The 12,403-nt window shown below is 37.0% G+C and overlaps 1 protein-coding gene across 3 annotated transcripts in view; it reads left to right on the top strand.

The window, feature by feature from the left end:
- Positions 1 to 12,044, top strand: part of DCLK1 (doublecortin like kinase 1) — a 247,634-nt gene extending 235,590 nt beyond the window's left edge. For 2 of the 3 annotated variants that reach the window (XM_060770818.2, XM_060770820.2), the window contains one exon: positions 10,681 to 12,044. In XM_060770818.2, the coding sequence (XP_060626801.2) occupies positions 10,681 to 10,845 (165 nt within the window). In that variant the 3' untranslated portion in view covers positions 10,846 to 12,044. The remainder of the gene's footprint in view (positions 1 to 10,680) is intronic. The other variant, XM_060770819.2, reaches the window with a different exon arrangement.
- Positions 12,045 to 12,403: the final 359 nt, after the last annotated feature.

Here is a 12,403-nt window from a genome sequence, read left to right as displayed (position 1 = left end):
ATCCATTTGCTAGATCCAACTATGGTGCCATCCACACTGCCATATAATCCAGTTTCTGAATGCAGATTAACTGCACTGAATTAGATTACATGGTAGTGTGGACTCATATAATCCAGTTCAAATCAGTTAATCTGCATTCTGAAATAAAATAATCAATGTAAATAAAAATGTAATGTTCATTTGTGGGATTAACATAACTCAAAAACCACTGGACGAATTGACACCAAATTTGGACACAATACACCTATCAGGCCAACCAGTGACCATCACTCATACAAACACTGAAAAACACAGCAGAAGAGACTTAAAAAGCCAAAAAAACTAAAATTACATTACAACGCATGCACAACCCCCCCCCCCCCCCCACACACACACACATATACATGCATATGCAAACACGCATATATACACAAATATACACTCACACATATACACAGACTGGGCCACAGCAATGTGTGGCAGAGGATGGCTAGTAAAAAATAAAACTTGTTTTATATCCCGCAACCATATCCCCGAAGGGACTCGGGGCGGCTCACAAAAACACTCATTAGTGCAACAATATACAAAATACAGCCAAATAAATAGAGATATAAATGAATAACAAAATAGGTTTACATAGCAAATTACATAAAACAACATATAAAAACCCCCAGTAATTTAAAAGATTCGGTAAAACGCAGCAATGGTTGTGGATATAAGCAGGTTGAAACTGGATTATATGGCAGTGTAGATCCAGTCTACACTAGATGCACCAAACTAAAACTTCTGTAAATCTCATTGTTTCATCACACTACTCTGGCCTAGATTGGACTTAGCCATTGAATTTTGTTCTGTCTTTTTAAAATTCAATAAAATAAGTAGCAATTCTAAATATTTATCTTTAATTCCTGCCAGTCATGTCTCCCAGAGGTTTTGTAATTCCAGCTGACACTCTGCAATTAAATGTCTGTTTTAAAGACAATATACTCTAAAATGCATTTGAAATACAGTAGACTTTTAGTTAAGCGACACCCATGGGGATGGGTAGATGCCAAATAAATGTAGTTTCTGGTGACTTGGAAGTTACTATTAAAAGAGGCCTATCTATACCTCATACTATGCCATATCATAAGCTCTGTGTTGACTTGATGTTAATATGGATATGTAGTAAAAGCAAATTAAGACAAAAATAACTTAACTTAATGTAAAATGGTTCTGTTTTATTTATTAATTTGAAGTATTATTTCTTCAGGTTTTTTGCCAGTTGCTTGAGAATTCCAGTTGCCTATGTTAATTGAAAGTCTACTGTATATATGTGTGTGTGTGTGCGCGCACGCGTGTGTGTGTGTCTGTGTCTGTGTGGAATTGGCATTAGATGTGAGTGGAATGTTCTCCAGGTATGCATGATGATAATGATGCCAATTGCTTCCCATGAGTTATGGTAGCATTGTGATCATGAAACATGTAGTGTGAGTAAAGCAAAAAGAGGAGAAAGTTAGCACTTCAAGGTAAGCATGTGCCTAGACACAATTTTGCAATATATCTGAAGATATTACAAAAATATGCAAAAGGTATTCACATGCAAATTGTGCATAGCATGCTGACCAGATACTTTTTCTCTCCATTTGTACATTGTTTGCTAGATTTTGAAAAACCATTACCAATTACTTTTTCCTGGGACCTGCACACTGTGTGCACAAAGCAAGCAAAAACACACACTAAATAAACCCCACACCTTGTATATGGTCTTCTGGTTTTATAGTACAGATTGAGTTTTCCTTATCTGAAGTGCTTGATTGGATTTTGGATTACCTGTACACACACACACACACACACACATATTGAAGATGACTGAAACACAAAATTCATGTATGTTTCATATATGCCAAGTATACATAGCCTGAAGGTAATGTTATCAATAATATTATTAAATAATTTTGTGTGCAAAACAAAGTTTGTGAAGCTTGAATCATCAAAAGTAAGCCATATTGAAATTTTCAGATTTTGGATTTCTATTTAAGGCATGCTCAACCCATACAAGCAAATTGAGAGCAGTGATACCTCTTCTAGCACGAACACAAAGAGTTGAAATAACAGATACCACTGTTGTGTATCTTGCCTGCTAATTCTTACACAGGATTGTGTTCCGTGTAAATCTATAGCACAAGAACACCAATAAACGTGGCGCGTAACTCAATACAAATAATCATTTCATGTATTTGCCTTTTAAAAATCCCTTTTAGTTCATTCCCAGGGTTTCCATATTTTATGTGTGTTTTGTAACCGGACATTTGGCAAACCACAGTTTTCATAAAATGTTATATCTAATGTGGTGTAGATTTTCAACCACACATGACTCGTAATAAGCCATTATAGTTGCTCAACAAACAAAACAGAATTTGATATTTTAAACAAGACCTTGTTTTCACAAGAACATATGTGTGGAGTTTGTTTCCAAAAGATACCAAATCCAAAAAATATTGAAAAATGAGTTATAGGTGGCAGCATGTTGTTGGATAAAAGTGAAATATTATGTACAGATCAAAACTATCAAAATGTGTCAAATGATTTTAGTACAAGGAGCCCCCAATGGCAAAATGGTTTAAACCCTTGTGCAGTCAGGACTGTTGACCAAATGGTCAGCGGTTCGAATCCAAGGAGCTAGGTGAGCTCTCGTCTGTCAGCTCTAGCATACGGGGAATGAGAAAAGCCACCCATAGGATGGTAAAACATCCGGACATCCCCTGGGCAACATCCTTGCAGACAACCAATTCTCTCACACCAGAAGCGACTTGCAGGTTCTCAAGTTGCTCCTGAAATTTTAAAAAAAATTCAGTACAGGGCTTGGAAAATTGCATTTTATAGCAAAAGAATGCATATCCTCTACAGGTTTTTTTATTCCTGTGAAATTTGTTCAGATAGATTTGGTGCCTTTTGGAAATGAGTTCCACATATAGTTCTCTTATATTGAGACAAGTTTTTTATCCATCTAATACAGTATTGTGTCTAAGCAACTTTATTGGCAGTAATTATTTGACATCATGTACACAATTTTCCCCATTCTCCTACCTATTCATTTTAATTGAATATGGTGAGAATTGTCCTTAAAGCTTTGGCTATAAACAAAAGCAGTAATATTACTTTAAAAATATTAAACAACATAGGAAAAATATATTTAGAATAAGAGGTTCCACTAAGAAAATTAAAGTTATTGAACCAGTATTACCATGAATAATTGTAAACCGTTATCATGTAGTTGGTACCACCATGTAAGGGCATTTTTAATATGGGAAGTGGACTATTTGGAGGACAATAAATTTTGTTGCTCCTGCTTAAAAAAAAAAACCCCTGACAATGGTCCAAGCATCAACCAGTTTTACTTTGCTTATTTGCTTAAGCTTAGATTTCTTGCATAAAGTAGTTTCCTCTTTTCATTTAATCTTCCTTTATTCACTGAAACAATTACTCCTCCCATAATTAACTGGAATTTGATAGTTGCGTCTGAGTCCATGCATCCTATTCACAAGATTTTCAAAGTCACAGCTAAACTGGGTGGATTGAACAGATTGTAGAGAGTTCATCAGGAAGAAAAGTCCTTCCAACGTATTTTCTGTATGTAGAGATGTGCTTTTTTTTCTAATATAGCAAGAATTTTAAACATGTCATATCCAGTTGTCCTTTTTTAAAAAGAAGCAAAGATAAAAAATCAAGAAAGCTCAACGTGAGAAAAAATGAAAGAGACAATGAAGGAAAAATGTGTTCTCTCGAGAAAAAGAAATGACAGGATTTTTGTAACCTTTCACATTTTCATTGTATTTCCTACACCTCACTGAGCAAGTATATATCAATATTTAACCATCCTTGAACAACTTTAACATATTTAACATCTGAATTTTAATGTCCCTTTGACCCCATTCTGATATAGTCTTGTTCTGGTGAGCAAGGATATTAGATGCAACTGTAGACTAGCAGTGACTTTATAAAAAGAGTACACTGAAAATAAAAACAACCAGGCTGGATCAAATCAAATTCTGCTGACACAGTTGCCAATGAAATGCCTTTGCAAAGCATGTGTTTTTCCAGTGTGTTCTGATTACTGATTTTTCTGAAGCAGAGCTTGGAAAAGCTTGTTTTTGTATGTGTGGAATACACCTTTCACAAACCAAAGATGTTGTGAATCTGTCCTGTATGACACAGATATATGGACATAATTTGAGAAAGGGCACTGATCTATGGACATTTGGAGAACGAATTGAGATGTGATTGTTCTTCTATAGATTCTGTAGCTGAGTTAGTAGGCAACCAGGAACTTTAGATCTGCTTGCAACTATTCCACTGTCATTTGTTATCATACTAAGATACTAACAATGCTAACGGAAATAGAACAATAAGTTGTTATGGATGTTGAGCCACAATGGCGCAATGGGTTAAACCCTTGTACTGGCTGAACTATTGTCCTGAAGACTTGAAGGTCAGCAATTCGAATCCACAAGACAGGGTGAGCTTCCATCTGTCAGCCTTAGCTTCCCATGCGAGGACATGAAAGAAGCCTCCCACAGGATGGTAACACATCTGAGAATCCCCTGGGCAACATCCTTGCAGACGGCCAATTCCCTTGCACCAGAAGCAACTTCTCAATTTACTTCTGACATGATAAAAAAAATGTATGTTTGTCCTATATGGCATTATATTATTGTGGTAGCACAAGACTCAATTGCTAGTGCAAAGGCAGGAATTATGAAGGCCCTCCAGATGTTGGTTGAATGCAGCTCTGAGAGAGCATCCTTCATCCTTCGAGGTGCTACCATCCATTTCTGCAGGATTAAATTATGTTTATCCCTCCAATTTTACAAGGCATTTTCATACATAGTTTGCAGCTAGTCCAGTTTTTAACCACTTTCACAATCCAGCAGAACTGTACTAGTAGGGATTTTTAATCCACCGATATTATATTGGATATATTCTATTGGATTTCTGCCTCTAAGAACTGAGAATGGATAAAATGTTGGAAAATACTGGAAAGCAGTCAAAAACATATTTCTCAAAGATTGACAAAATCCTGGAATGGTGAGAACCTTTGCAGTTTGGAGATTGTATAAAATTCGCACATGATTGTTTTACTCTGAAAATCTTTTTCTGCAAGCAGGCTTTTTTTTCTGCAGAAAATAATACTTATGCACATAGATATTGCAATCAGGCTTTTTGTGCAGAAAATAATACTTATACACATAAATATTGTTTTCTGTGCAAATAGGATGTTTTCTGTACAAAACAATCCTGGGCAAATTTTGTGTGTTATAAATCCCAAATTATAAATAATGTTTGAGAAATGTGAAATTTTAGAAAAAGAAAAATGCTAGAATGCATTAATTGCTCCTTTAAGAAGAAAATAAGTGAAGAATTACATCCTTATAAAGTATGCAAAGTTAATGTAATAATAATAATAATAATAATAATAATAATAATAATAATAATAATGAAAAATATATCCATGACTTAGTTGTTATTTGCTGCTTCCACCAGCAGTGTTTCTAGACTGAACTGTAAAGACATCCGGCCCACAGCCTAATATCTAATATGAAGAAAGGATGTTCTAGGAGACAAAATATAAAGCAACAATCTTTGATTAACGAAATGACATTTTGCTAGCTATTGTTAGCAATAAAAATAAAGCAATAGAAAGTCACTATCTAAAAAAGTGATTATTTTAAATCCAGTGATGGCTGAATTTGTAGAATCATAGTGTCTAATAGGGGTCCATATTTCAGATTAAATGATTTTTTGCAGGCACACTTTGAACATATAGTAGAATTTCAAAGAATGGCAATAATTATGGCAAGTCTTGTTAATGATGTCAAGAAATGAGTACTGCAACCACTGTTGCTTTAAGGTGCTTCACATTCATTAGCACCAAACAATTAGGTACAATTTGCTATACAGCAGTGGGTACAGGGGTCACACTGTATATCTGTATATCAGTGGTTCCCAACCTTTGGTCCTCCACGTGTTTTGGACTTCAGCTCCCACAATTCCTAACAGCTGGTAAACTGGCTGGGATTTCTGGGAGTTGAAGTCCACAACACCTGGAGGACCAAAGATTGGGAACCACTGCTATACATATATACAGTGTGACCCCTGTCCCCACAGGACCAGTAACCATGGTTTAACCCAAGCCTGCACAACCAGTGGCCCTCCAAGTGTTTGGGACTCCAACTCCCAGAAGCCCTTGTCCAGTGGTCAGGAATTTTGGGAGCTGAAGAAGCTAGCTAATTCTTAGTGAGGATAGCTCTCTGATACAAGTAACTCATTTCAGTAGTTTTCGCTATTATCCACAACTTCCTGTTTCCACATGTAGTTCAGGAATATAACCCTTCAGACGTGTGTGTGTGTGGGGGGGGGGGGGTGTACTACACAGTAAGTAGCTTTAAATTCCTACAAAGGTGCTTCTAATTTTTCTAAGTTACTGACTTTTCCTGAGAAATCTCAGTAATTCTGACCTCCAGTTGAAATAGTGACTTTCTATTGCTCTCATCATAATATGATGGAGAGCTGGAATTTCTTGGACCTTGAATGGACTTCATAGTAGCTTATCTATTATAAAGGGTTGTATGGAAAGCCATAATGGACTAGATTATAAATAAATCTGTTAAAGTGATAGTGTTTGCTCTGTATATCAGGAGTGCTAGTGTACTCTCTGAAGTGCCCTTAAGTGAGAGAGAAAAATTCAGAGACACACTAGTATGCAGTACTGATTCCATGTGCATCCATGGAATTAAATGGTATTAAAAAGGCATTTACAAGTAATGTAAATTCCAGCCTTTGAAATAAATGTTGAATACAAGAACATTTTAATCCCTCAGTAAGCAATGATGTTTCCTTAGTCTAGAAATCTTAATGATAAGCGAGTTCTTCGCATAATTCAGAACCGGCTTATTATGAACCCTGTGCATCCCTCCAATATAAACCAGAAGATATGTCATCCAAGGCATTTTTTCTTGTAGATTTTTATAGAGAAAAACCTAAGCATTCTTGGCAAAAGCACCGCAGCCCCCAGTGGTGCTATGGGTTAAACACTTGTGCCGGCAGGACTGCTGCCTGAAAGGCGGTAGTTCAAATTTGGGGAGTGGGGTGCACTCCCATCTGTCAGCTCCAGCTTCCCTTGTGGGGACATGAGAGAAGCCTCCCACAGGATGGTAAAACATCTGGGTGTCCCCTGGGTAACGTCCTTGCAGATGGCCAATTCTCACACACCAGAAGTGACTTGCTGTTTCTCAAGTCACTCTGACACACATGCAAAAATGGCAAAAGCATGCACTAGGTTTGAGTAATTTTAATGCAATACAATTGTAAGAAATTATTCATGGTCTTCATTTGAGGAAACATTTTCAACTGTGTTGACCTTTCTTCATTCCTGCACATAATCAATTTGTAATCAGTTCAGCCAGCAATCTCAATATTCGCTAATATGCCTTTTTTCCCTTACTTTCAGTTTTGAATGTAGTTAGATACATCTGTAGAAGCCTCCATCTGCATGCACAGATCCTTGGCCAGATCAAGACAATTGACTTCAATAACATTAGCACAATGCCACTCTGGTGGCTTGCTTGCAGTCTCCATATTTTAAATCAAGCTTTCCATCTAAGGGAGGAAATCTTGTGAGTCTGGGATTAATATAAAAATGATGCGATGTGAGTCAGGCCTTTAAACAAACTCCTTTCAAGCATAAGAAAAGATTTTAAAATGTAAATCTGTATGTCATAGGATAGTAATGTATGCCATGCTCTCCATTTGTTACAGAGAATTATATACTGTAAATGTTAGATTTGTAACATGAATATGATCCCCAAAGTCTTCTGCTTCGTATTAAAATATAATCATAAAGTTGATTCTAAGGCAAAGCAGTATACAGAGCTTTGAAAACGGTCAAGTCTTTTCCAAGGATCAGCAGTAAACAAAGACCCTTTGGCAAACCATCGCAATTGGATTTTAGCATCCTTATTGAAAATTATTGTTCTTTAAAACCCAAGATGAACTTTTATTACCACTCTGTATTAGTGCTTTAAAGATTCCAGCCATAAAGCTATTAGTGGAACAATTCAGCCTAACTGAATCCATTTGCTGTAGAAGCACTGTCCATCTTCCATCTTTATTACATCATTTTTTCAGCCCTGATTACATTATTTTGGAGCATGGATTGCTACAATATTCTCTGTTGGATTTTGTTTTCATCTAGTTCTTTAAAACATTCAATCTATAAATGCATATTATTGTCTAACCAGAATCCCAATATGTTTAGCCTTCAGAAGAGAAGGCTGAGAGGAGACATGATGGCCATGTATAAATATGTGAGGGGGAGTCATAGGGAGGAGGGGGCAGGCTTGTTTTCTGCTGCTCTGGAGACTAATAATAATAATCTTTATTTGTATCCCGCCACCATCTCCCCAAAGAGGACTCAGGGCAGCTAATATGAGGCCAATCCCAAAATTAGAGTACAGCAAAATAAAATACAAAGAAACAGAAAATGCAATCAAAATAAATACATGAAATAACTAAATAAAATAAACAATTCTAAAATAGCATGATCGAGAAATAGAACACAGTGGGTTGGCCAAATGCACTAGGATAAAATTGATTAAACCCTGGATGAGATAAGTGGTGGAAGAATGTTTTTCTGAGGGAGGAGCTCAAAAGGAACAAACAACGGGGTTAGACCTTCATTAAGGGCGGGGGAAAGTGCATCATGAGGATGGAACTGTAGTTGGAACAGACAAAATATGGAATATATGTTCACTCGCCAAAGGCACAGGACACAGAAAAAAAATTCAGTGTCAGGAGTGACTTGAGAAACTGCAAGTTGCTTCTGGTGTGAGAGAATTGGCCATCTGCAAGGACGTTGCCCAGGGGATGCCCAGATGTTTTTGATGTTTTACCATCCTTGTGTGAGGCTTCTCTCATGTCCCCACATGGGGAGCTGGAGCTGACAGAGGGAGTTCATCCACGCTCTCCCCGGATTTGAACCTCCGACCTTCAGTCCTGCCAGCACAAGGATTTAACCCATTGCACCACGGGGGGGGGGGGGGGGGGGTCCTACACGGAACAGTGGCTTCAAACTACAGGAAAGGATATTCCACTTGAGCATTAGGAAGAACTTCCTTACTGTGAGAGTTGTTCAGCAATGGAACTCTCTGCCCCAGAGTGTGGTGCAGAGAGTGGCTCCTTCTTTGGAGGCTTTTAAACAGAGGCTGGATGGCCATCTGTCAGCGGTGCTTTGAATGCGATTTTCCTGCTTCTTGGCAGGGGGTTGGACTGGATGGCCCACATGATATCTTTCAACTCCATGATTCTATGACACCAAGCCCATTTTGCAGAAGAAAAAACAGTTGCATATGTCCCTAGAGAAAATGAAGGAGAAAAAAATTATTGGTTGCATTATTTTAAAGACATCATTATGACAAAGAGAGTTCTTTCCTGCATTTTTGGCTTAACACTTAGATTCATTTGGTTTTTTTAAAACCACCCAATAGTTTTTAGCCTCTCTTACTCACAAGTGGATATCTGCAGTCCAGAAGCTAAATCTTTATCCTGCTTTCACATCACCTTAAATTGAAGTGCCACCTAAATTAACTTACTTTAGGTACATGGACATGCTTAATCCCTGTGTTAAATTAGGCTATTTACAGTGACTTTGAAATTTCATGGTTGTAATTTAAGTAGTAGCATGCATATTCAGGAAGGAGGTGAAATATGGATATAACTAGAGGCGGTTTTGATACTGTTGCTACCGCTGTCCTTACACTTGAAGAGACAAGCTGTTTGTAGAACCAAACATCGTTTGTCTCTTTAGCAATGGATTGTTGCTGTAGTGTAAAAACAAAATATGAGCTTTTATAACCACAGTGTTAAACCATAAAGGATGATTTGATGTTTTATTCACTCCATTTATGAAAATGAATGTTTGGGAATGTACACATATATGCGCTATAGATTAGATTATATCCTCTTTCTAGTAACCCAGTTGTTGAAGACCATCATGCATAGTTTTGTATATAAAGAATGTTCATATATCTGTTCTCTTTCTTGTTTGTAGTAGTTATAACTAAGTGCCGTCAAGTGGCTTTGAGTTATGGAAACCCTAGGAATCAGAGCTCTCCAAAATAATATGTTATTAACAGTCCTGCTAAGCTTTTCAGATTCAGGTTTGACAGTCTTGTAATGATCCAAGGTTTTGACAGCGGTTGGGGATTTTTTAATACACTGTTTTAAAAATACTGGCAAACATTTATCCCCCTTGTGCCATCAAATAATCCAGAATCTTTACTTTACTTTTACTGTAAGAGTAGGGGGCCTACTTTGAAAAAGAATAGCAGGGCCTGCCTGCATTTGCCTGAAACCTGAATCCATAACTCTAACAAATTAATGAAACCCATATGACGCACACACATACACACAGGCACATCACTGTATATGCTTGATGATGTTTTGCTGCCTCTTTAATAGTTGGGTTAGGCACTTTTTTGTATAGCTGTGTTATGAATTAAATCCTGCAAAACTGACAGGGTGGGGCAACCAGTTTGATTTGACTTGGATAGTTTTTAGCCTCAGTATTGGGGGGAAATGGAGGAATGCGGAACACATGGAATCCACATTGGCCACTATATACACAGCCTAATTTCATTTATTCTCATTTTATGCCCCTGTCAGACCACCGCTCTTGATAAGGAGAGGCAGGTTTTCCGACGAAGACGCAACCCGGATGTGAGGGGACGTTTCAAGTCACAGCAAGCACCTCCCGAACTCAACTCCGAATCGGAAGACTATTCACCAAGTTCATCTGAGACTGTTCGCTCACCTAACTCACCCTTTTAATAAACCACTTCTGCTGAAGGTTTTGGCTTAACCCTTTGAGATTCTGGAAAAAAATATCCTCCAAACCCGTGTGCAACTGTTTCATTTGATTTTTGTCTATATCGGTTGCTTGAAGAAGGAAAAGAGGTGTTTACAGTATCTTTGTAATAATAATTTCTTAAATGACTGAAATGATCTTTGTTCTCTGTCTAGATTGTGACTTGCTGCTAATACGATCCTCAAAGGGTTAAGACTATTTTGCTTTTTAAAAAATATATATACACACATACATACATATATATATATAATTTTCAAAAAGGGATAGAAGCAATGAATGTTTTCATCAGTCGAGCTATGAGCTACTGTATGTGGCTTAAGCATTTGTTAACCCTCTGAGTGCATAAACCTAATTATCTTGACTTGGTGAAACCTGGAACTTCATCATCAACACGTTCTTTCCTACAGGCCTTTATTTGATGGTCTGAACAAAATAGTAAATAATTACTGAATATTTGCTATTTTTTGTTGTTTGCTTTTATGCATGGGTACAGTTTCCCATTTGCCAATGACACTTTTTAAAAAAATGGGCATGATACTAAATTACTTGCATTTCTGCTGGTAGCAGCTGGTGTCTCCCATGTCATTGGGGCAATGAATCCACTGGTGGGTTTAATTCAAACTTTAAAACTTTCTGAGGCAGTAAATTACCTTAGGAAATAAGGTTCAGCACTTTGGAAAGGACGGTTAATATTCATGTTAAAATTCAGAGGACATCCATTACCCCAATGACATGGAAGCTACCAGCCACTTCTTGTTGTAGAAGTCACAAAGCTGCTTTGACCTCCAGGCTGACTCTTAGAAAATCTTACTGGCTTCTATGTATTTCATAAAAATTTGCAACCTCCTCTTGTGCTATTGTATGTAAAAAATCTAATAATTCATAAGCAACTATAGTTGTACTACGATTGCATCGTGGTTCAATCATTATAGTTTACTTTTTCCATTGGCAGTAGAACTGCCCAAGAAGAATATACTGGAGGTTGTGTAACAAGCTTCTCAAAATTTCTGTCTGTTCTCTGGTTGCAAAGCTATTTCATGGGAGACTAAAAAAATACCCAACTTCTGTAGCTTTAAGAATTCTATTTTCTGCATATCTCTCTTTTTATCTGGATTGGGAGGCTACATTTGGAAGGCAGCAATAAATGTAACCCGTTTTTAAATACCATGTCTTGAATTACAATATGTTGCATCACATACTGTCTCGGTATGATGAGCATTATAGTACAATACTTCTGGGTTCCACCAGCGTTGGATAAAGCTGATCTAGTGTGTTTATATGAATATATCTCCCAGAGTTTAATGTGAAAGTATGTGTATAAGAGATTGCAAATGGGGAAAAAATCCCAAAGCTTTATGTTAAGTTGGTATTTTGAACACATAGTTAAATGGCATGGAGCGTTAAAACTTTTTGGTAGCTTTGGCTCCAAATGTACTAATACTTGTAAAAAAATGTATCTTTTCAATCATCCTTTTGACTCCAGCTGAGATTTTTCTCTTCTTGTAAAACCTCATTTTAAAA

Source organism: Anolis sagrei, chromosome 3, assembly GCF_037176765.1.
Source record: "Anolis sagrei isolate rAnoSag1 chromosome 3, rAnoSag1.mat, whole genome shotgun sequence".
NCBI lineage: Eukaryota > Metazoa > Chordata > Lepidosauria > Squamata > Dactyloidae > Anolis > Anolis sagrei.
This window is presented reverse-complemented; position numbering and strand designations above follow the sequence as displayed.